General features: G+C 37.2%; 1 protein-coding gene across 7 annotated transcripts in view; it reads left to right on the forward strand.

The window, feature by feature from the left end:
- ARHGEF28 (Rho guanine nucleotide exchange factor 28) overlaps positions 1-26,252 on the forward strand; it is a 361,347-nt gene that overhangs the window by 140,089 nt on the left and 195,006 nt on the right. For all 7 annotated transcript variants that reach the window (XM_072606341.1, XM_072606340.1, XM_072606343.1 and 4 more), the window contains one exon: positions 20,989-21,172. In XM_072606341.1, the coding sequence (XP_072462442.1) occupies positions 20,989-21,172 (184 nt within the window). The remainder of the gene's footprint in view (positions 1-20,988; positions 21,173-26,252) is intronic.

Raw genomic sequence — 26,252 nt, forward strand, 5'->3', positions numbered from 1 at the left:
GTCTGTCTATCTATCTATCATCTATCTATCTATCTATCTATCTATCTATCTATCTATCTATCTATCTATCTATCTATCTATCTATCTCTACCTATCTATCTATATCAGGGTCCCTGTACTTTCAGATTTCCTTGTAGATTTATGTATTGTATATTGTTCCAGTTGAACTGAATAGATAAGTTGCATTCTATAAAGAAATAAGGTTGAAATCCTTTGCAATGTCACTTCTGCGGGATGGGGCTAATATTGGTACTGTTAGTTGGAAGCAGTTGTCAAGTTTTTATGACACTTTCTTAATATTTTTCAGGGGACCTGATTTCGATCCACAGCATATCAAAATCCATATAATAATCTCTCTATCACCTAAGATTTTGTTGTTTTTATATCTTATGGTCCAAATTTGGAATGCAGCCAATTTGCAGATAGGTATATCTTAATTTTAATTTATTTTTAATCCATAAGAACATGATTGATATCTATTTTAATCCATCAAGACATTGACATTGTTTGAAAGTTCATGAAAGGCAAATTTAGGTTAAATGTAAAGAATAACTTTCTTTTTTTTTTTGAATTTTAATTAATTAATTAATTTGTTTTCAGTTTTCAACAATCACTTCCATAAATCTAAAATTTTTCCCCCTCCTTCCCTGAGCCAGAATGTAATCTTATATTAGTCCTACACATGCATTCTTATTAAACACCTTTTCACATTAGTCATGTTGCGTAGAAGAATTAAAATGAATGGGAAACCATGAGAAAAACCAAACCAAAACAAGAGAGAATAGTCTGCTACATTCTATGTTCCAGTTCCATAGTTTTTTCTCTAGATGTGGATGGCATTTTACCTCAAGAGTTCTTTGGGAATGTTTTAGGTCCTTGCATTGCTGTGAAGGGCTAAGTCTACCAGAAATAGTCCTTGTTACTGTGTACAATGATCTCCTGGTTCTGCTCATTTCACTCAGCATCAGTTCATATGAGTCCTTCCAGGCCTCTCTGAAGTCCTCTTGTTCATCATTTTGTATAAAGAATAACTTTCTAATAGAGTTATTTCAAAGCATTAAACTTTGTTGTTTTGGGAGTTGTATTTCTTCTTTGCCTAGAAGTCTTTAAAACTGAGTGACTGCACATTGGAAATATTATAGTGATAAGCCAATTCCTGGCTCAGTTAATGTGTCAAAATTAATTGGAGATCTTGTCCTGGTATCAGAATTGCTAGTTATAACTCTGAGAGAATATCTTCTGGGTGGCAGGAGAACCTGAGTTCTGTTCGCACTTTTGCCCCTGACTAGCCATATGACCTTGGCTATGCTATCTCATTTCTTTCCACTTCTTTTTCCTCACCTGTGGAATTAAGTGATACACTTGTTAACTTCTAAGGTCCCCTCCAACTCTAACAATCTATATTCCATTGTTTCAATATTACATTATATTTATCCATCTTTTTTCTGTAAGAGAGCTTTCACTACAAAAAGCTAAAAATATTTTAGGTGCTCAATACGTTTATTGTCTAGTATTTATATTGAGGGTTACAGTTTTTTGAGTCAGACAGACAACAAGAATGCCCACATAAACCGAGGCATGGAGAACCTGCCACAGGGGACCAGAATTTGTAAGTGGTAGGACTCACCACTGAACAACAGGCTGGGTATGGGAGTGCATGCCCAGTTACTGAAAAGACTGAGACTGGTAGATCTCTTGAGCTTGGAAGTTCTGAGTTGCCAGGGGTCATGCCCTAAACTTGGTATTAGTGTGATGAGCCCCTTGAGGCAGGTTGCCTGAGGAGAGGAGAACCTGCCCAGGTAAGAAATAGAGCAGGTCAAAGCTCCCATGACAATCCTGGTAGGATTGGACTGTAAAGTAGCCCATGCACTTCCAGCCTGGTGAGGTAGGGAAACCCAAACTTTAAACCAACCAACCAATCAATCAACTAACAAAAGACAAATGGAAATTAGGTTTCTTGTGTCATAATTCAGTGTTTCTCCGAATCTTATCTACCGTTTGAGAGTTCCTCCCCACTGTTCTGATCAGAAAAATGACAATTATTTTTGTCAGTTTCTTCTCATATCCTTTATATATCTGTTGGTATTCAATACAAGGTAATAGAAATTAATGAGAACTTTTTTTGGGAAAAGAGAGATTATTCCTAAGGACTTACTGCAAAGTCTGAATGGTCCTGCATTTGGTGTCATAATAAGATCCATATCTAGTCTTTTGATCAGTTTTATCAGGAAGGCATCAGATATTGGAGAGCTGCCAGAGACCCAGGGAAGATGGGGTTCTGTGGCATAAAGGAAAGCAGGCTCTGGATCGAAGACATCATTACTCACAAATGAAACTTAATTATAGATTGTAGGAAAGGAAATAACCTATGTCTTATTTAATTTTGTCCCATAAGTAAAATTGGATTTCTATTTCATAAAAATGACATTCATCTTTTTTCTGCAGCAGCTTTTGCATTAGAGCTGTCCCAGGAATCCAGAGCCCCTAGATTTGAACTAGACCTTTCAGCACCATTGTAATCATTTGTGGTGCTTCACAGTAAATATACCTTTGTCTTTCAAAGACTGAAATTCTTCCTATTCTACAGTCCTGTAGTCCTTTTATTTATTTAGAAAGCTCAGATAAAAAAGTTCTAGTATATCTTATTTTGATTATTCTAGGAGACTTTTTGATTCAGAAAAAAAATCTCTTTTTCTTAAGGAACCCAAGTCTGGGTTTTAATTTTGTTCCTAGGGGCTCCGGGAGGAGACTGTAAGTAACAGACCTGTGTTACTGGCCTTTTAATGAGAAAACTGAAATTGGAACCCTAGAATTAAGGTGCCAGCTGGACTGAGAATGCTTAGTGAGCCAGGTGATCCCCAGATAGAGAGCTGGTATAGTAGCCAATGGACAAACTGGGGTGTGAAGAGGGAAAACCCTCTGAATTAAAACAAGCAAACCATACCCCAATTAGGCAACTCCAAATGTGAAAAGATTTTTGCAGTTTTACACATACCATTTAATAATATTGCACCTAAGTATTCATTTTGGAGGGTTAGGTTGTGTTTCTTAATGCTAGATGCATGAGAGGCAGGGTTGGGTTGGGTGTAATGCAATGTGTCAAACTCAAATAGAAACAGGCCACTAATCTCTACGTAAGGATCCATGCTACCACATATATTGACTTAATTTTAAAATGTAATATTATCTCTGTTTTATTTTGTTGGATATTTTTAATCATTTATTTATTTTGTTAAATATTTCTCAGTTACATTTTGATCTGCTCCATGCCACCAAGGCTATATAGTCTGACACCGCTGTTTTAATTGGAGGGATGAATTAGTTGCATTCAATTTCTATCCTTGCTATGACCAAGGTCATGTCTCTTAACATTTAGTGCCTCAGTCAACTCTGTAAGACCTAAAATTGCAGAGACAGACTGCTGAGCAGCATTGGTAGAAGTTTGCTCTCAGTAAGTGCACTACACCAATGAAATCACAGACGAAAATGAACTATACACTTAATATCAAACAGTTTTGTTGCTAAGATGCCATTAAGTCAAAGTCCTTTCTGTGTGCATTATATAGCTCATTGGGGGGGGGGGATTGGGAGGGGTTGTTCAAGGAAGCTCAATATTCAACCTGAATTTGCAGGGTGTACTGAATGATATCTGACAGGGGACTCAGCCTGGTATTATTAGATATTATTTAATTGCCTATTTGAGTGATGGGATTGTGAACACACTCATTAAATTTTCATGTTGAATGTGCTTGTAAATGCCCCAAACTTGACTTGTGAAATTAGAGAAATCATCAAGAAAGTATGGAGGAAAATTCAGCAGAGACAAGGGCAAAGTAGCATCCTAACAGAGGAAAAATGAATTCTAGTTTAGTGATAGAAAAGACAATATAGCTGACTTGCTACAAATACTAGAGATGAGATTCCCTGTGTTAAAGTAGTTTAACACATCAGGAATGGGACGCCATTGCTAGTAAGTCAAAGTTGGAATGGACCAGGTTTAGTCTTTGGAGGACTTTTCCTGCAAGTCTTTCTCCGCTTTGGTTCTAGCCACATATCTTGCTCAGCTCTTCCATCTCTGTTTTTAAAAGTCAAGTTTAAGGGTTTAGCTCAGGTGTAAAGTAGCCATGTTCAATCAATTATCCTTAATGTAGCATTAAAGGGACAAAAAGATGTCCTGGAGCCTCTTAAGAGCTTACCTTGTCAAAGGATTAGCGCCTTGTTAAGGACACAGGGGATTCAAGCAAGAGAGGCCTATCAGGTTCCTCCTGGGTACACCCTTTATATGTTATAATTATAGCACCTGGGCCAACCATTTACACACTAGGACTCCAGATATAAAGATCTACCCTAGGTTCGAGGTATTGTACTAGGTGGGTGAGTGCCCATTCAAGACCATCTATCATTACTTTCACAGATGGTTTTACTTTTATCAGACAGCCAGAGAACACATTCATTCAAACAAAAAGACAATTATTCAAGCATCTTATCAAATAAAATGACAGGAAAAGTTCCCCATGTATGCACATTGGGTAGACTCTCTCACTCTATCATGTCATTAGTGGGGAAGGCCATATGTTCAGAGAATATGCATTGACCAGGGAACATGCATGGAGGTCACACATGTGGCCAAGTTGTTGTCCTCTGGTGGTACCACTATTCTTCTCTTTGTGCTCACCCCATCAATTACCTTATTAAGCCTTAGTCAATGGATGGGCTTTGCCTCAGTCAAACTCAGACCTGGGAAAGACCTTAGGTTCAAAAGGTCAAGGTCTCCCACTGCATCCAGGGTCATCTCCAGTTGTCCTGAGTTGTCCTGATCTCTCTCTCTCTCTCTCTCTCTCTCTCTCTCTCTCTCTCTCTCTCTCTCTCTCTCTCTCTCTCTATATATATATATATATATATATATATATATATATATATATATATGTCTTGCCACTGGACCCAGAAGGCTTTGGAGGAGTGCATAGCCCTCCCTCACTTAATTCCAATTCACTTACATGTCATGACATCACCTCCCTGATGTCATGGTCCTCTTCAAGAATGAAGGACGAACAGCCACCGTAGCAATATCTTATCTCTATTCTCAACTGTATATCATGGTGTCTCTGTTGGGTATCAAGTCTCCACTCTTTCACTTTTTCCTTACTGGACATCTCTGTTGGTCTCATGGTCATCAAGCTACTCTTTGGTACCATCTGCTGGACTTTACCTCTTAAAAGTCATTTGCTTCTCTGTTTTCCAGTCTTCTGCAGTACAGTGTCTAGAAAGCCTCTCTCTGATGAGGGATGGCTGATAATCCTGTAGCTATAGCCCAGTCTATGAGACAACCCACCTAGTCTGGGGAGGCAACAAAAAATCGAAGAAAGCTCCAGCCTAAGATTAAATCTATTCTCTTGCCTGTCTTTGTTGGGTATTGAATCAGAGATCCTGGGTCTGAGACAACTATGTGACTTGGGGTTAGGAAATTCTTTGTAACTCCCATTAACTTCTTGATTGTTAGCCTTTGTTTTTTAAATCCATTTCAGGAACTCTGTAGCTTTCCCCACCCTGCAATCCCATAGAGGCTGTGTGGGCTGGGGCCATAAGATTAGCCTTAGTCCCAGTATCCTCTTTGATTAGCATGCAAATAAGTTGGCAGGTTCCACTTTCCTGCTTATCTAGGGCATATTTACCACCTGCAAAAGTCCTGATACAATAGTTGTGTATCTTCCTGGTTTCCCTACTTAACATTATGGCAGGTGATGATAGGGAAGAAACCCTCAAGATTTTGTAACTTCTCTTTAAGAATATTTTTTATCATTCTGTATTCTATGGCTAAAGAGAGTGAAGACAAAAAAAAAGTCACAACAACGAAGGGGCTAGAAAAATGGGATTCATGAGAGAGGGTGAAAAGGAACAGGAGTTTTCCAGAAACTGTTAAGACTGTGTTCTGACTGGGTAGAGTTCACTGACTAAATGGTAGTCAGTATTACTTCTTAACTACTATGGAGCTAGCTCAATTGAGAATTGAAAGTCTGTTAGAAAAACTCATTATCCATTGCTTGCCCCTGTGACATTTCCACTTGTGCTTCAAGCACAGACCCAGAACCATGACCCTCCTGCCTGCGAGCAGCAGTTCTTGCAAGAGGAAAGTGCCAGTTTATCTACCTTTGTCTTGAATGAAGTAGAGATATCACTTACAAGTAAGAAGATTTAACACCTAAAGTAGCATTGCCCTGACTCCGATTTTTATCACTTGAACAGACTCCACTGGCTGCTGAACTGAGACAGAAGGTAAGAGCAGGCTTGCCGTGGCCTTCTGGGCACTTTCCCGTCCTTATCTGTGCTCCAGACCTTATTATCCGGTGGCCATATTAAATTAGAATATTTCCCGGCTAGCCCACAGACGATGTTAAATGCCGTCTTTGTTTTTCTAACCTACCGCTTGGATTCTTCACTTCATCTAAATGCAGTCAGACACTTGCTAGACAGCAAGCTTGAAACCTCCCCATCTGAAACGCCACAGGGACAGGAACTTTACAGAAGGCAGACTTGTTATGGAACACAATTATTTGTTAGCTTGGAAGAGGTGGGAACCGAATTAATGAGTTATGGGAAAAGAATGACTCAGATTTTGTGTGTTTCTGTTTGAAACCTTAACATTTTCCCAGCAGCTGTAGGCCTTTAAGTGACTGTGCTCTAGAATTTTAAAAGCTGTGATGTGATCCTGCTGGACAAGGTAATCCCTCTTCCTCCCCTAGTCCTCACCCCCTTTACCTTGGCATCCCAAGCTAGTGTTATGTTCCTACAGCTGCTAAGGTTGCAAATTGTAAGGTGTTAGGGCATTTCTGGACTTAACTCCTTTTTCATTGAGTCCTATGAAGCCTAACAATTTTGTTTTTCTCTGCCTTTTGGGCATTTTTTAAAAAGCCTTCGTGTGTGTGTGTGTGTGTGTGTGTGTGTGTGTGTGTGTGTCTTCCTATACCCTTGAGGTACCTAGGTGGCACAGTGGGTAGACCTCTAGGCCTGCAGTCCAAAAGACTTGGGTTCGAATCCATAGCAATGCAAAATATTTCCACTTGAAAATTTTTTTCTAAGTTGAAGTCTTGACTACTTTATAGAATTTAAAAATCTTTAGTTGTCGTTTCTTTAGAAGTCATTTTAGTGACATGCAAAATCCAAAAATGAGATGATCATTCCACAACGTTTTGGAAGAGTTTCTAGGAAAGCAGTTTCAATGCATGTAAATTGGCCAATTAGAAGGAAGCAGCTCAGATTTCTATTAGTGAAAACTAGTTAAGAGTTGGAAGTTGGAAGCTTATTGAGTTTTCTGATCATTTTAATTTCTTCATCTTAATCATTTTCTATGTTATTTAATGATTGTGACAGTGGTAAAAGAATTATCATGCTGCTGCTAAGTTCTTATTCATAATAACATTATTACAATAATATATAACATCAGAGCATTTTTATAACATATAAAATTATAAATAATATTTGTCATGATATGTTACTATAATAGAAATACTAATTTATCATATCATCATGATTATTATTCATGTTTACATGGCATTTTAAGCTTTACAAAAGCAGTGAGGAAACCTATAGCTTATTCCTGCAAAGCTGCCAGTGACCCCAGAATAGAGCTCCCCCCTCCCAGCCCTTGGACAGTTCCTATTTAATGGAACCTGAGGTACTTTGCTTTTGTTCTTGAATTCAAAATTCTTGCTTCAGAATGGAAAAAGTAATTTTTTAGAAGTCAAGAAAACTCATGTCTTTTTTCATGCTCGGCATTACAAAAACAGATTATGCAGTGCTAAGTATGCTCATGTCTCACCAGTGAAACCGGTTCCTCTAGCATTATCTTGTAGGGGTAGGTAAAGATGGCAATTTTTCTCAGCTCACTAGTTCCTATGTTTGTTGTTCAGTCATGTCCAACTCTTCATGACCCCATGGACCATCGCATGCTAACACTGTCCATGGGATTTTCTTGGCAAAGATACTGGAGTGGTTTGCCATTTCCTTCTCCTGTGTATTAAAGTAAGTAGAGGTTACGTAACTTGCCCAGGGTCACATAACTAGTAAGTGTCTGAGGCTGGATTTGAACTCAGGTCTTCCTGATTCTAGACGAGAGCTCCATCCATTGAGCCAGCTAGCTCCTGTTATTATGCTAAAAGGGCAGGGGGGGGAAATAGTCTTAGAAAATGTTAAAGTAAGACAAATAAACCTACATATAACTTGGAAGAGGGACTGGTGTGACTACTGGTATTATGGTATCATAATGTCTGAACTGCTGCCAAAATCAAAGGTCTCAGTATATTTTGTTTTAATTGGCACATCTGGCCTCTACTCACTGACTTAATTACAGTGACTGTATTTACAGTGCCTTGTAGGCAGGCAGCTAGAACGGTGCTTTTAAAAGGTTTAAGTGTAGTAGACCCCTATCTTAATATTTGTTTATAATATTCCAAATATTCAAAAAATAATAGAAGCATAAAAGGCTGATTGATGACAAGTGAACCTGTGACCTTTACGTTTTTCAAATTTTATTTTTTTAATTAATGAGCATTGATTTTCTCTTCTTCTAACTGTTCTCCTTCCCCAGTGAGCAGAGGAGGGGAAAGAAAAAACAAATCCCTTATATCAAATATGCATAATCAAGAAAAAACATTCCCACATTGACCATATCCAGAGCATATATGATGTGTCTCATTATGCATCTTCAGATTTTCACTTCTGTGTCAGGAGCTGAGCAGCATGATTCATTACCTCTGAAATTGTACTTGGTCATCGTATTAAGTCTTTCAAAATTGTCTAGTTTTACAGTGTTATAGTGTAAATCATTCTCCTGGTTTTGTTCACTTACTGCGTATCAATGCATACACATCTTCTCATGTCTTCTAAAGTCTGTCTTCTAAAACCATCCTTTTCTTAATATCTTATGGTCCAATATGATTCCTTTACATTCCTATGCCATATTTTTTGATGGGCATTCACTAGTTCTTTGTTCTTTATTTCAACAAAAAGGAATGGTGCTCTGGAAGTATCAAGGCCATCTTAACACTTAGTATCATGGCATGTTAGCATAATTCCTCAAAATGACCTAGGACACAAAAGAGAAAAGGTGGCCGCCCTTAAGATAATTTCTTTTTAAAAACTAAGATAATATGTTTTTTAGTTATCTAGTTACATCGTGAGAAACAAACAGCACAGAAGATTTTTATCTGCAGAGAAGAGGTGTCCATCGGTAGGGTCTTATGATATCTGAATTATCTGTATCTATCTACACATATTATATATACATATATATTCATATATTACATATTGTATATTTGTTGATGGACTATCTCTATGACCATTCTGTCCAATTTTAGATCATAGTTTACACAATAGGCTTTCTTCATCCATTTGATTTTTTTTTAATATGTGGAAAATTGTACATAACTTTTTAGTGGTTAGAGATAACGTTTAGGAGAGTCTATACTGTTCTGGGACTTGAGGCAATGAGAACAGTTTCATGGGAAAACAAGAACATTTGGGACATGTCATGTATACACACACAATCTTCATATATGTTTATCTGTATCTCTGTGCATATATATGTATGTATGTGTGTATATTTATATATACACACACACATATATGTATATATATATATATGTATGTATGTATGTATTGAGAGAGAGAGAGAGAGAGAGTCCTTCAATCTGCATTCTGTGCTATACCTAAATTAGCATAGTCTTTGGCACAGAGTAATCAGCACTTAATGTTTATTTATCCAACCATTTGTCATAGTAGTGTACCATTATGGCAAACATGTCTACCTCTTTTATGTCTTGCTTGGTATTATAATCAGAGGGACAGCGCTCTCCCTTATCATGTCTTTTGTGTTCACATATGCATGGGAGAACACCATTTTTATTCTGTAAGTCTAAATTTACAAAACTGAATAAAATTTTTTGAAAAAACAATCTATAGTAAGCACAGTGAGATCTTATATTCATGCTTTTTGTTATTGTTGTTGTGTCCAACTGTACAGAACCCCTTTCGGGATGTTCTTGGCAAAGTCATTGGATTGGTTTGCCATTTCTTTCTCCATCTTATTTTACATATGAGGCAAACAGGGTTAAGTGACTTGCCCAAGGGCACACAGCTGGTAAGTGTCTGAGGCTGAGTTTAAACTCAGGAAGATGAGTTTTCCTGATTCCAGACAGTACTCTACTTTGCCTCCTAGCTACCCTCTTTTACCTTTTTGTCCATTGTATGATTATCGGGCTTAATCAGCTGGTATTTAGGACCCCCTGTGCTCCAATCGCTATGTTCAGTGTTGGGGATACAAAAGACAAAAAAAGTGGTTTGTTGAAGAACGTTCTTTGTAAAAAGGCTCCTTATTTCCTTCTCTTAGCTTCCTCAAAAATGCCTTTGCCATTTGCATAAGTTACATTCATAAAGACTGTTATAGAGATGAGAAAGTAGGCTGAAATACTGATGATTTTTGATATAATGCTTCCTGTTACCCTCAGGTAGGCATCTCTCCTCTGCATGGTATAGGCCTTTAATGGTATCATCTCTATCATGTCATAATAGTTAAGTGGTTCTCTCCAAACCAGTAGTCACTGACATAGGTCACATCTTAGGAAAAAGCATGTCTCCTCACAGTTAAAGAGCCTAATTAGCTACTGAAGCCACTGCTCCATTACAATGCAACAACACAGGAGTTCAATGATATTAGTAAATGAATAGCAATGTTTCAAGGATAACTTACAAATAATAGCACAGTAGTTACAGTAAGACAATTACTCTGGTCAGGAAGAGCTTCCATAGGAAAAAAAACAAAAGAAAACCTTCTCTTTTGGTCTGTCTAGAAAATATATATAAATGAAAAAAAAATCTTCACTGCGTCATTGTTTCTAGGGAAATTTGCTCCCTAACACTTAATGAAACATTGGTATTTTTTTAATGTAAAAGAATTTGTTAAAATGAAATTAATGTTCTAATATCAAATCCCATATGCAAATATCTTTATTAGGCTTTTGGATATTTGCATCAGGTTTGGTTTGGTTTATGTAGATTCTTTCTTTGAGACTCATTTTTCCTTCTCTGAATCATTTCCTCCAGAAGAGCCAATTGTAATTACCTGGCATATTTTTTAATAGAACAAAAAACAACAGTTTACTTATGTGATCTCCTCTTCGCATAATTCACATCCTTGTTTTCCTTAATGACATTTCTGTTTCCTCATGCAACACACCAGGCATTGTGATGTAGGAACTGAAAGGTGGTGGTTCCATTGTTTCAGATGGAGAAAACAATTTGCTGCATAAATCTTGAGAGATCTTTAGGATTTTTGTTTGTTGTCCTTTTGGCTTTAATAAGGTCTCACACCAAGCATCATGCAATTTTTTCTTTCATAAATTTTTGCTATTTTATGAGGCGACATTACTCATAATTTTCTTCCATAAAATTTTTTAAAAATCAGATTATTTGAAACTGCTATAACTCTTGCCTACCATATTTCTTCATGTGGTGACCAAATCTTTGCTGTACTTTCTGGATTATTTGGCTGTCTTAATTATGTTAACTGTTTCATATAAGTTAAATTTATATAAATAATGTACATCTATTTCTTCATCTGTTTCTCATTTTTTACATTGTTTCTATAGATAGATTTGGTTGAAGTAATCTGAATATTTTTTATTTTTGCTATAACAAGTCAATAGTCTAAATATACATTAAAAACTGACTTGGCAATGACTCCCACTTTGGAAACCAGTCATTTTCTGACCAGATATAGTCAGTTTCATTTTTTTTCTGACATTATTTAATGAATACCATATTAAGTACCTTGCTGAAGAAGTATTTATGATTAAACACATGAGGCTTCTCCATAGTCTTGACTTCTTTCTTTCAGTTTTTTTATCTTGATTCATATTTCCAACACTTTTTCATGGTCACTTCCCCCTCCATACATCTTTGCACTGAAGTTATGAATGTGTGTCATCAAGTATATGTTGATTTGAGATTTGGAGGGTCTTCTTGAGTTAGTTTTTAGAATTTATCTACTTTCTCATCTCCTGCAACAAATGTCAGCAAATAATTGCACTTATTTTCCTGGTAGTCATTTTGGTCACAGTCATCATGAATACCATGAGACAAGATGACCCTGCCTGAAGACATGATATTTAGTGCCTTTGGAAGTTCAATAAAGCCAATTCTGACAGTTCCTTTATTTGCATCTCTATGTAGAATCTGCAAGACTGCCTTCCTTTTACCTACAAGGTTCTTCTGTCTTTTGGTTTAGTTTATATGGATAATATTCATAGTGATGTGACTCCTTACCACCTTTACTGTATTGACCTAGTAGACATTAGACAAGGATCTCACATTTAGAGCAATATCAGGGGATAATAGTCATAGACAGTTTAAATACTCATTCTTAGTACTCTGTGTCTCTTTCCGTCTCTCTGCCTTTACTTACAAAACAGAAAGAGTCTGCACGGGACTAAAGACCACTTAATTTTTTTTTTTGGGTGGTCATGAGTTGCCAAACCCCTCCCTCACTCTCCACTCCCCCCAAATCATCACCTAGTGAGTAGCTTACTGATGGCAAGGCTCTCCATACCTGAGATAACTCAGGTGGCTCTTGGAAAGCGAGCAAAGTCGATTTCTAAGACCATACTCAAAACCTTTCCAGCATGGTAGAACCTGCTGAGCTAGTGAGCTATTTGTGTGGTTTTGACAACCCAGAACCCCCTTATATCACACCAATGGAGTATTGCATATTTTGCATCTCACTGATGATGAAGGTTTTAAGTTAGCTTTAAAAATGAATAAAATAAAGAGATTTTTGAAAACTTACTTGGTAGACCAGTTAGCATCTAATACTTTTTGTGTACATTACGCATGATAGTATTAATAAATGACATTTTTGTAGTACCTTAAATTTTACAAAGCTTACTATATTATCTAATTTAAAAAATGCAGTAGAAGCCTATGTCTGCCTTTCACTGGATGATAGTTTCATTGCTTAGACATCCATTTTATTTGTTTGACCTCTCATAAGTTCATTTATATTTCATTTATATTTGTGCATTTAGATATGTAAGAATTTGTGCATATAAACTTGACAAGGAGTGGTAGAATAGACAGAATTCACTTAGATGAAGGAAGACCTGGGTCTAAGTGTAGCTTCCGACAAATATTTGCTGTGTGAAGGTAAGCAAGTCATGAAATCTCTCCCAGACCACTCTCAAGTGGAGTCACTAATGACTTGCTGATTTGCTTGAGTAGAAGGAGTTTTTTCCCTGAGATTTCCCTGCACTGGGTGCAATAACCATTAAATCTAATCCACAGAAACCTTGTCCCCTTAATCCCAAAGGCTTGGAAAGTAGAGCAAAAGTTCATACTTTTAGGAAGTTCATTTAATCAATGTTTTAAAAATTGCAGGTGACATTGAAGAGCAAATGTGTGCTGGAGATCTCACTGACTCCACCAACTAAGTAACATTTATGAAGTACCTTCTATGTCCCAGGCACTGTGATAAGCCTTGGGGATACAAAAAGAAGCAAGAGACAGTCCCTGCCCTCAAGGAGCTCACAGTCTAATGGAGGAGATAGTGCAAACAAACATACACAAATAAGCTAAGGGCTGGATAAATTGGAGTTGGGAAAGGCTTGCTGTAAAAGATGAAGTTTTAGTTGGGACTTAAAGGAAGTCAGGGGAGCCAGGAGGTTGATTATAGGCAGAATTGAGGAGGGAAAGCATTGCAGGCATGGAGGATAGCTAAAGAGGTTGCTTTTGAGTGGAGAGATGGAGTGTCTTATATGTAGAATGGACAGGGGGCCACTGTCATTGAATCAAAGGGTATGTGTCCAGGAGTAATATATAACAAGAGTGGAAAGGGAGGAAGGGGATGGATTATGATAGACTTTGAATGCCAAACAAAAAATTTTATCTGATTTTGGAGGTGATAGGAAGCCCCCCAGAAGTCGTGATATCCTTCACAAAAAGAAGACAAATCTGAGATAATCAAAGTTTTGGAGAGAAGTTGCTTTGTTTATTGGACTCCCCAGTTTGGTTTTAGCATCTTGTTTAATTCTTAAAGGCTTAGCCTCTCTTTTATATTTAGAGGACAGTAAGGAAAGGATAAAATTATTTGTAAAAACTGCACAGAATAGTAATTGGATTTCTTTCTTTTGTGTTTCATTACCAAAATGCTTCATTTAATGAATGAAAAGGGATGGACTGGGATGGTTGATATGAAGATGTCATTGGTAAGCCAATGTTAGAACAGCATGTTTGGTTACCCAGCATTTCATTCAGAAGTACAATGTATTTTCATTTTAGGTAGGATGTAGTGGCCCTGAAATTTAGATGGATGGTAAAATGACTTCTTCGTAACTGAGGGACCATACAGTGAGTTACTTTTTCCACGCCACCATATGGAGAGTGAAGTGTCTTAAAACTTTGTAGTTTGTTGGAATGAATGTTGCATTTTGCTGAACTGGGCTTCCTGTGGAGTCACAGTGATGATGTTGGTCATTTTTTTGTAGACTTGAATCTGGCTTTAAGTTAATAATTATAGTTTTCCTTTTTCAAATGAGGAAATTGAGACCAAGTGAGATTCATAGTGTTGTCCAAGTTGCAGCCTCTACTAATATAGATAATTTCATGACTGTAACAGATTGTTTAATCTTTTGATATTATGTCTTGCTAATCCTGACCTGGTCATCTTTTTTTTTTTTTCCCAGTAGCCTTTGTAATAATTACTGGCAATTTTATTTCAGTAACAGGAGTTCTGAATAACTCCTAGCTCTAACCAAACAGGAAGAAGCATATTTAGTTGGTGAGAAAGCATTTCATTCTGAAGGCATGACCAGCAGCAAATTGGATTTTTCTTCTTTTCCCCGCCCTGCTCCTAATCATGTTAGAGACTTGAAATGTATCTAATAAGCAGAATTCTTCTCAGCAGACATCATTCTTTGGCCTAGTTCAAGTTCACTTTGTTGAATTTTCACTTCGTAAGAAAAGCTTTGCTCCTCTTTATTCCTTCAAACATCAGAATGTCCAATTTCTTGCTAACTCTGTCTTCCCCCACAAATAGATAGATTCCTGTAGGAGAGTAAGTTCCTCAGTTCAATGAGTTTATTGTTCTCTCTCTTTGACTGAGGAGCTTGAGGGGAACATTGGAGAGGATAAAGGAGGGTGATAAAGATTTTAAAGTATACGAACTAGAAGAGGCAAAGGAAGCTTCCCTCCGAGAAGTAGGAACAGTGAGAGGGAACTGTAAAAGACTTGGTGTAAGAAGAACTTCCTACTCATTAGAATTCCCCCAAAGTGGATTGGATCCCTGGGGGTGCTGGCCTCCCCCTCATCCAGGGAGGCTTTGAGGCAAAGACCAGATGGCCACTTATCAGATACATTATAGAGCAAGGGTCTGCAGATCCCCACATCTATGACCTTGGAGAGGAAAAAAAAGTTACATCTTTATTTTCCCTAACCTTTGATTGCTTATGGTATCTTATATTTTATTTTATGCCTTTAAAAACATATTCAACTATTGTGGTAATAAGTAAGAAATGATGGAGGGATAGTTTCAGAAAAAATCTGGAAAGACATGAACTGATGCAAAGTGAAGTGAGCAGAACCAGGAGAACACTGTACACAGTGACAGTGATACTGTAACAGTAGTCAACTGTGAAAGACTTAGCTACTCTGATCAAGACAGTGATCCAAGATAGTTCCAAAGGAATCATTCTGAAAAATGCTGTCCACCTCCAGAGAGACATCTGATGAACTCTGAGTCCAGACTGAAGCATATTTTTTTACTTTCCTAATTTTTCTTACTTTATTGTTTTAAATTACCCACAGTCTGTAACAACAAGGCTTTGTTGTACCTCGTCTGTGTTTGTGTGAGTATTGGATTGTCCAATGTTAATTGAATCCATAAAAGCCTCTTCTTGGGATGTTAGCAGTTGTCTATAACTAGGAAAGTTTTGGGAATGATCTCAAATTCCCTGTAGGAAGGTATGCAGAGAAGAATACTCTCTAAATCAATCAACTACAAGTGTAAAAACATCATAATTCCTCCTTTAGCTGCAACAGCTAAAACAGCTTTGGGCCACGCTGGGAAGATTAAAAAATCTGATAACTTGGCCAAACACTCAGCTGAAGCATCATTGTGTTTGATGTATAAGTTGACAACCCACATTCTTTAGAAATTTGGGGGGTTGATTGTTTATAGGGAAGGGGTCTATACTATGATAAATACGTGGTATGTAATTATAAGCAGGTGCAATAGAGGCCATGTAAACACTGTTCTGTGTATCCTCATTTAACAGCTGAGAAAACTCAGATGGAGATGAAGTGACTAGCCCAGAGTCACATAGCTAGTAAGTTCTTACATGGATGCATATGGAAAATTCCACTTCAAAATGGACCTTATTTACCCAAAATTTTAAATAAAAGTTAAAGTTATTTTAAAAATTTGAATTTTTAAAATGTTTGTTTGTTTTTTGGTATCCATATATGACAAGTGCAATTGACTGTGGAAAAGGCCATGTAGGCAGCAAGGTAGCGAAATAGATAGAACACTGGACCTGGAGCCAGGAAAACCTGAATCCAAATTCAGCTTTTGATACGTATTAACTGTATGACCCTGGGCCAGTCACTTTACCTCTGTCCAGTTCAGTTTCCTCATCTGTATAATGAGGATAGTAATAACATCCACCTTCCAAAGTTCCTGTAAAGATAAAATGAGATTGTTTTTGCAAAACACTTTGCAAACCTTAACGTGTTATAGAAATGTTTACAGTAATGATAATAATAGTACTTAATAAGAGCATCTATCTCTCAAGGTTCTTGTAAGGATCAAATGAGATTATGTTTATACAAATATTCTGTAAGCCTTAAATTGTTTTATAAATGCTTACTATTAATATTTTTCTCCATGGAAGGGGAAAGCTATTTTTTTCCTTGCTAGTATAGGCTGAAATATCTGTTTTCTAATATGTATGGCATGAAGGTGGAGGTAGAAGATGGAAGGTGGGTGGGTAGAAACCTCTGCCTCTTAGGATCATTGCTCCTTTCAAGGTTGGCTCAAGTGCCAAGTCCTTCAGAAGACTTCCTTGATTTTCCCATTTGATATTCCTCCCTGTCCCCTACCCCCATCACTTTGAATTTATTTTGTTCACATATATATAGTATACACACACATATACATATATATACATACATGCATACACATACACACATATTTATGTATACACACATGTATTTACACATATAGATATGTATATATGCATACTTATATATGTATATAATATTATTTGTGTACATATATCTTTTTCAGTAAAATAGTAGAGTTTGTGTACCTCTATCCTCCTAGTATGTCCCTTTGAGGACAGGGACTTTGGATCACCTTGGATTTGTATCTCCTGTGCCTAGCACAGGGCCTGGCAAATAGCAGGCACTTAATAAATACTTGTTGAGTGATTGAACAAATATAGATTAATTATATACATCACATTTTATTTGGAAATTAGTCAGTTCCATAAGGAATGATGTCCTATTGTGATTTAGTTAATTGAAATTTCTGTCCTTAATTTTTATTCTATAGAGCAGTAATACTATCTATCCTCCCATATGACCATGAGATCGCATATCTATATTAAGTTATATCTGTCTTAACTACATTAATTGACAAATATGTCTTCTTGGGACATTTTCATTAACACCACTCTTTGTCACTCCATAGTTAGATGTATTCATCCTGAGAATTAACTGGTCTGTATGTATCAAAACATTACTCATTGTAACAATTCTTTGGCACAGGTGCTTAAGTCCATGAATGTTTTTGTTTTGTGTAGCTGTTTCAGCACAATTGGTTTCCTTTTTAATCCTGTGTCTCTTATTCATCAAAAAAAGAAAACCCATTATTTTGATAAGGGGTCTTTTGGTACCTCCAGGCTACCAGAAAAGTTCATGTCATGAAACAGGTTAAGAATTCCTGAGGTCTGGGGGCACTCGGTGGCACAGTGAGTAGAGTACCAGCCCTGTAGTTAGGAGGACCTGAGTTCAAATTTGGCCTCAGACACTTTACATACAAGCTGCGTGACCTTGGTCAAGTCACTTAACCCGAATTGCTTTGCCTTCTCCCCTCCTGAAAAAAAAAAGAACCCCCGAGATCTATGGTGTTAGGACAGTATGGGGAATGAGGTCACTGTTGTGCAGCAAACTGGAGGGAAGAACTTTGAGCAGAGAAGTCAGATAGTTACAGAGACTGGGTGAAAGTCCAACTGGAAACATGATGTAAGCGTATGTGTCCATAGCACACACAGGAGCTGATATTCTAACTTAACATCCAGGTTTAAGGATGGGGGAAGCCTTTTTGAGTAAAAGCCCTGGTCAGTTACATGATGAAGGCAATATTGTATATGTTTTCTCAAGTAGAACCAAAGGAGAATCTTCATGTGAATGCTGTGAAAAATGTTGTTGTGAAGCACTGCCTATACCTACTGATGCAGTTTGCACGAGTCAATAGTATTTTTAAATGAATCATTACATAATAATAAAATCTGGCATTTACATTGTGCAAAAGACTTTTTGTGTTATCTCGCTTGATCCTTGCAATAACCCTGTGAGTTGGATGTATCAGTTTTCCATTTTAATAATTAGCAAGCAGTCTTCAAGAGGTGCCCAATGTGCCCAGGGTCATACAACTAGTGTGTGTCTGAGAGAAGACTTGAAAACAGGCTTCCTTGACTCCAATTCTCTCTCTACTATGCTACTTATTTGCTATATAGATAATAAGTAACAATGTTATGAAATTATATGTAATAAATGACACTATTGTTATATATAATAATTTGCAAAAAAGTATATATGTTACATATTATACATAATAGCTCATGTAATATATATCTATATTATTATATTATAATTATAAAAACTATTACATTCTAAATTTATAATAATATATCTAAATACAACATTATGTAATTACATACATATGATAAATTGCATATTGTTATGTGGTAGATAACATACATGAATAAGTATGCATCTTTATGTCACTACCTGGCTCCCAATCTAGATTTCAGTTCTGTAGGTTAGCCTTTAAAACTTTTACCAGTGTGATTCCATCCTACGTCTGTCTCCATGTTTATTTTATTTTAATTCTAAACTAAATACCAAAAAGGGATCATTTCTGTACACAGAGGAGAACACCAAAAAAGGCTTCTACATGAAACTGTGAATCTCCATTTCAAAGTGCTTGCTTTTTATTAAAAGATGCTTATATAAGTGTGCATCACATTATTTTCAAAATTGTCTTTTTTGTTTGTACTTCCTTCTGAATTTCCTTCTGTTCTTTTCTGTGCATTAAAAATAAATGTGTTAATCTCTTGTTTTTATCGCCTTTGATATTTTTCTCCTTTTTCAGTCATTAATGGAGAGAAAGGAGGGGAGGGCATTCCTTAACAAACATAGTTAAGCAAACTGAATCCACATAGTTATCATGTCTGAAAATGTATGTCTCTTCCTCTAGTGTCTATCATTCTTTTGTTGGGTTCTTTGTATTGGTTCTTGCTGCCTCAGGACGTGTATTTTAACTGTGCCCTCACTTCATCTGGGTGGGGGCCCTTTTCTATTTCCCTTGGGCTTCTGGGTGACTTTTTGTGCAGTTCTGGGATAGAAGTCATTTACTGTAGTTTCTTGATGGATTTCTCGATCTTTGTTTGGGTGTGAACTTCAAGGTTTTGCTGGATCAGTTTGGTGGGAGCTGGGAAGGTTGCCTCACTTTCAGCCATCTCAGCAGGAAGACCTCCAGGTTCATTGCACATTCTGCTCTCTCATACACACTCTATGTTCTAACCAAATTTATCTGCTTGCTATTTCTCCATCTTGGCATTTACACAGACTTTCTCACATATCTGGGACATACTTCTTCCTCATTCCTGTCTCTTAGAATCCTTGTTTTCCTTTACAGCTTAGTTCACATACTATTTCCTACAAAGGTCTTTCCTGATCTCCCTAATTGTTCATGTTCTCTCCCTTTTCAAAGAATCATGTTTAATGATCTGGTAACGGTTAGAACTCTGTCCTCTCCCTGACCTGGGGGAATGTAAGATATGATGTAATGTAATGCCCCAGAATGTAAACTCTTTAGTACCATGAATTTAATAGGTGCCTATTAAATGCTTGTTGGATTGGATCGCTGGGATGAATTTATGCATACATGTATATATTATAATATAGTTTGTATACATGTGTGCATGTGTTTTTCCAAATGAAGATTTGATTATTAGAATACAATTGTATTTGGAGAAAATACACAAGGGTAAATTTGTATTCTCATATTTAGGGCACTCACATCAGGCTAGAAAGGCATAGCAAGCAGGCCTTGAAATCAGAAAGACGTAGGTTCCAGTCATACCTCTGACATATACTGTCTCTGAAGCTACTAGTCTCTCAATGCTCCAGACAACTCTTTAAAACTAGAAGTGGTAGAGAAGGGTGCTAACCTGTACTAGTAGGAAGGAGTTAACTCTTCTGGGAGTTTCCTATGCCAATAAAATCACAGGTCTAGTCCTTATCCCCATCTATAAGAGTTGATGCAGTCCATTGACTACATAGGAAACTGTAGATCCCTCTCCAGCCATGCCAGCTTGTGTTTCAAGGAAATTTATGGATCCATCTCCTAAGTCCAAAAGGAAATTAACAACATAACTAGTGCTGGAGAGAGACTCTAGTTTTACTTGTTGTCATAGGAAAAACTCTTCATTTAATCCCTAATCTTTCACTAGGATAATGTTAAAGGAGTGCAAAAAGATCTCCCTCAAATGTACCCGAAAGGAATAAGACTTTGAGGTGGTATCTTTACTCACTTATTAAAAGATGAAGGGAAAATGCATTTTCCTTCACCTTTTCAAATGTATCTGACCAATGTATAGAAGAAAATATTTCATTTAAAAAAAAGTCAACATCTTATTTTTCTTTTTTTTTTTTTAGTGACTACACATATGGAGTCTCTTCTTCATATCGCAATGAGATGGGGCTTGGTTAAGTTTTCACAGTTCCTCTTATGTCTTCCGGGGGGAAGACAGGCCCTTGCTTTGACTAATGAAGAGGGAGCTCTGCCGTTAGACTTGGCTTTGAAGCTTGGGCACTCCAAACTGGTAGAAGTCATCAACAGGTGAGTGTCTGCTTGATATGGTACTTTCTCTGTTAATATTAATTAATTATGGTACTTGATAAATGAAATTCTTTTAATAGCATCACATTTTGATATTATCGTCATTTTGGCTGTTAGTGGTAGCCAAAGGGCCAGAACAAAGGTTTAGTCAGTATGATGGGATAGCAACCAAAAGTGCTGTTTGGTAAGAAGCATTTTTTTTTAGTTGTGCTTTTGCTGCTCTCATCTCTCTGGTTGCTACTTGTTGGAGATTCTGTTAATTGGTACTATAAAGGAGCATGAGGAATTATTGAGTACTTGTTGCAAGTAGTATTGGTAAGGGTGGCCACTGTGGTAGAAGATGGGAAGTGAAGAGAGCAGGGCAGAGGAAGGAGGAAAAGAAAGGCAGGGGAAAGAATATCTTCTTAATTTGGCAGGGGTGGAAACAATCTGTAGTGGTTTATACTTTGAAAACACTCTTCTTCCTCAATTGCCTATGATATGGTTTTCATTCTCTCTAACCCACTATAATGATTGACAAGACCCTTCTTTGATGTTCATGACATAATTTTCTTTTAATACTCTTATCTGACCCTTCCTTCTTATTCCTTCCCTATCTCTTCTTTCCACTGCTCTTTGTGTAGAGTTTGGTCTTCTATTATTCTCCAAATGACACCCCTTCTCTCATGTATTACAAAAATTACCTATATGTATATGGTTGCCAATTTTATATCTCTAGTATCACCCTTTCACTTTCTCGCTAGTTCTTACTAATAGATTACCTCTAGTTGCAAGTCCCATTGGCAGGAAGTTTCAAGTCAAAACATTAATTAAGCCCCCTGTTTTCCAAACAAGCATCCATTTCCAGTTTTTTCATGTCCTCCTCACCTCCATTTCATAGGATCCCTTTCTTCCTTCAAGCCAAATTCAAGTTCTTTTCCTGGTTTTGTAATGACTATTACCCTTTTTCAAACCACCTTGCATTTAACTACTTTGTGTTTATTCTTTCCATATTTATTCCTATATATCACTTGTCTTCACTATTAAAACATATGCTCTTTCTGAGTATGGATTGTTTTATTGATTGTGTTTGGACCCCAGTGCCTGGTACAATGGTGGTATATAGACTGCTTTATAAATGCTTGTTTATTGATTACCATGAATAATATCTTTGTCCTTCTGGTTCTCAGGACTTCAGAGCATAAAATCATCTTTGGCTCCCTTTCACCTTCACTCCCTATCGTCTATTATTAAGGCACATTCATTTTCTCTCCAGTGTCCATAGAATCCGTCTCTTTCTATCCGTTACCTCATTGATCATTACAATAATCTACTGACTTGTCTCCCTGTCTCTAGCTTCATTCTAGTATTATTTATCTTACATATAATTACTAGAATAGGGTTTCATTATGTTACCTTCCTGATCAGAAACCTGCAGCACTTTCTCTTATTTGTCTTAAGAAGTCCAAATTTTTCATCTTTCCTATCACTTCATCCATCCATTGAATTAATCACCAATTTCTTCCATCTGGCTTACAGTGGTCTGTGATGTGCTTCCATTAGAACATCTCTTCTACTTTCCCCTCATTGATTCTTGTCCAAATACTTTCAACTATGCCTTTTCCCTATGGATTTCATGGATTTCCATACAATATTTTATTTATATGCTGTATTATTTGTGTGATTGTAAAAATCTAATATAAATTGGTATATCTTTTCATGGCCATATTCTACCTGTGTCACATCCCAGCAGTCTCAGTGATAACCACAAAGTTAAGTTTACCACATTGTATTTTGCGTATAAATCATATTTTATACATTGGTATATGGACTTCAGAGATTATAAATAATATTAATATCTTATGTCCTATAAAGTGTTTCTTGTGATTTTGCATGCCATTCTCAACAGAAATATGCAGTCCCTATTTTCTTTACTTCAAAGTGAATCATCTTCTACTTTAAAAGCTAAAATCATAAAGAACTTTTTTTTCTCCATCCCATTTGTTTCAGATCAAAATCCAGTTCTGTATTTCTCCTTAGTACTTTTTATGTTCAGTATTCATTCATTTACATTTATTGAAAATACCTACTATGAAGTATGTAGGAAGGAAGGAAACATTTATTAAGTGCCTACTATGTGCCAGGCACTGTGCCAAGTACTTTACCATTATCATCTCATTTGATCCTCAAAACAGTCCTGGGAGGTAAGTGCTATTATTATTATTACCACTTTAAGGGAAACTGAGGCAGACAGGTGAAATGACTTGCCCAGGGTCATACACTGTCTGAGATCAGATTAGAATTTAGATCTTCCTGATACCAGACCCAACAGTGCCACATTGTGACCTTGTAACTGGGGGATAACTATTTTAGGCACTAAGTGGAAGGCAAAAGGCATGCACAACAAAATCCTTCCTACCAGGAGTTTATATGGAATCTAGTTAGGAAGACATAACGTTTTTAAGAAATAGCCGAATTATGTGCAAGGCAGATTAAAGTTGTATTGATATTTAAAAATGAGCAAAAATATGGAGCCCACTGAGTTTGATGCCAGTTCTTTTGAAAAATTCATGAATGGACTGTTTGCTAGTACTCACCCCCTTTATTGTTTGACTTAAGTGGGTGGAAGGAAGGAGAGAAAGGAACATAAATAATTCTCTTCTCCATACCCCACCAAGGGACAGCCAGGGGAGGTGTGGGGAAGGAGAGGAAGAAGGAAAGCAATGAGGAGCAGTTCAGAGAGTAGTAGAGGAATGGTTTTCATTCATTTGTCAGCGATGGAATGAATTTAAAGCTCTTCAAAGAAGAGTGAAAACACTGTTTCACTGTTCCCTTGGTCATTAAACAGATGGTTTGTGAGTTCTTAGGAAGTCTGGTGATCCCCAGAAGCTAGCACAAGTTTGCCAAAAACAATTCATACCCAATTAACCTCATTTCATTTTTTGAAAATTGTGGACATAGGATGGCTGGACCTCAGCAAGCCATGTGACAAAGCTTTGCATGTCTGTCTTTTGGATAAAACAGAGAATTGTGAGCTGAGAAGATGACATATATTGGTCATCGTATTTTTGGTGGGAGAATAGGAATTGATCCGCTATGTGAAATGTAGCTGACCAAGACCTACTCTTATTTCTTCATGTCTGAAAGAGTTCTTTCTTGTACTGTTCAAAATACTATTTGAAACTATAGCCATTAACTTGAAAAAATCCATTAACGTGATTTTTCTTAAAATGTAGGTCTAGCAATGTCACCCCTCCAGGATCAAATATAAAATTGTGTTCAAAGTCCTTCTTATTCAAAGTCCTTCATAACCTTGCTTTATCTTTGAAGACCTTCCTGTCTTCTTAATGCTCCTCCCCCTCTCCCGTGTCTCAGGTACTTTTCAATCCAGTGACATTGGTCTCCTTGCTTTCTTTCAAATGAGGTAGCGTCTGATTGTAGGCATTTTCATCGGCTGTCTCTCATGCCCAGATTGAGCACCCTGTCTCCTATCTTCCCTGTCTTCCTTCCAGCTAAAATTTCATCTTCTACAGGAAACCTTTCCTCATCCCTCTTAATTCTAATGCCTTGCCTCCATCAATTACTTCCAATTTATCCTGCGTATAGCTTGTTTGCATGTTGCCTGCTCATGTTGCATGTTGTCTTGGCTTGTGAGTGAGTTGGATGTGAGGGAGGCAAAGCTGCACAGAGTTGTCAGTCTCACTCTCTCCTCCAGAGTCATCAAAGTCCATTGGCAAGACAAAGGCCAAAGCAACTAGTGATGGTCCAGGATGAGCTCCTTGAGTCTTTGTTTCTCTGATCATTAGCACAATGCTGGGCACATTGTAGGCACCATATGGCAGACTGTTGATTGAGGAAGAGTTTTAAGCTCGGGTCAAATCTAATGGACCTAGAACCCTCTAAATAGTCCTGTTGTTTTCTGGCTCATGGTGAGTTAACCAGATTGACGTTTCCAAGTAACTACATAGACATGTTTATATGGTTATCAAAGATCACAAACAAAGCCTTTTAAGCTTTAGGACAAAAAAAAAAATCACATTATGTAGAATGTAGTCACATTTAACAGAAGTGAACAACAACACTGGTCATACAGGTAGTTTCTGCTAATGGCAGAGTAGAGCCTGGAGATGAATGAAGTCTGTAATGACAACCTCCAGAACACTCAGCTCTGGCAGATTTTTCTGAGGCAGGAAAGTGTTATTAAATGAAAATGCCAGGCTTGATTACAGGTTAAAAATTCACATTAGTTTGAAGCAACGATACATTTTGTCTCTTGGACAGTTTGCCAAATCTCTATCTTGTTTTTGCCTCTCTGTCTCTGTCTCTGTCTCTCTGTCTCTGTCTCTCTCTCTGTCTCTCTCTCAGTCTCTCTCTATCTCTCTCTGTCTTTCTGTCTCTCTCTCTCTGTCTCTCTCCCTCTCTCTCTCTCTCTGTCTCTCTCTTTCTCTCTCTCTCTGTCTCTCTCTGTCTCTGTCTGTCTCTGTCTCTCTGTTTCTCTGTCTGTGTCTCTGTCTCTCTCTATCTCTCCCTCTCTCTGTCTCCCTCTCTCTGTCTCTGTCTCTCTCATTCTTTTTCAAAATTATTTGGTCCTCTTATATTTAGTTTGCATTTCTGGGTTCATGTTTTGTTTAGTTCCTTCAGTTTAATCTGTCCTTTGTCACCTCCTTTCTGGACTGTTCTGGACTTTTGCATTTTGGGGCTATTTTCTATTTTAGCCTTCTGGTTACAACTTACTTGTTCTCCCTTTTCCTCACCCTCCCCAGTGTTTTAAAGAGAATTTCTCCCTAACTTTTCACCGTTTTTTTGGACCACACAGTTTTGGTGAATATACATGTCTCTGAGCCTTATCTTATATAGATTATCAGAGGACAGTCAAAGTAATATTGCTGGCTCTATTATTTAACTTCTTTGGGTCACTTGCATAAGCGCTCTGTGACTCAGTTTCCTAAAATGAAAGAATCAGACTAGGTGACCTTGAAGATCCTTGCCATCTTCAAGCCTGACCTCAGGTACTTAATAGTTACATGGTCTTGGGCAAGTCATTTATTCTCTGTTTGCTTCAGTTTTTTCCTTTGTAACATGGAATAATAACAGGACTTAT

This window comes from Notamacropus eugenii, chromosome 4 (assembly GCF_028372415.1).
Source record: "Notamacropus eugenii isolate mMacEug1 chromosome 4, mMacEug1.pri_v2, whole genome shotgun sequence".
In the NCBI taxonomy this organism is placed as follows: Eukaryota; Metazoa; Chordata; class Mammalia; order Diprotodontia; family Macropodidae; genus Notamacropus; species Notamacropus eugenii.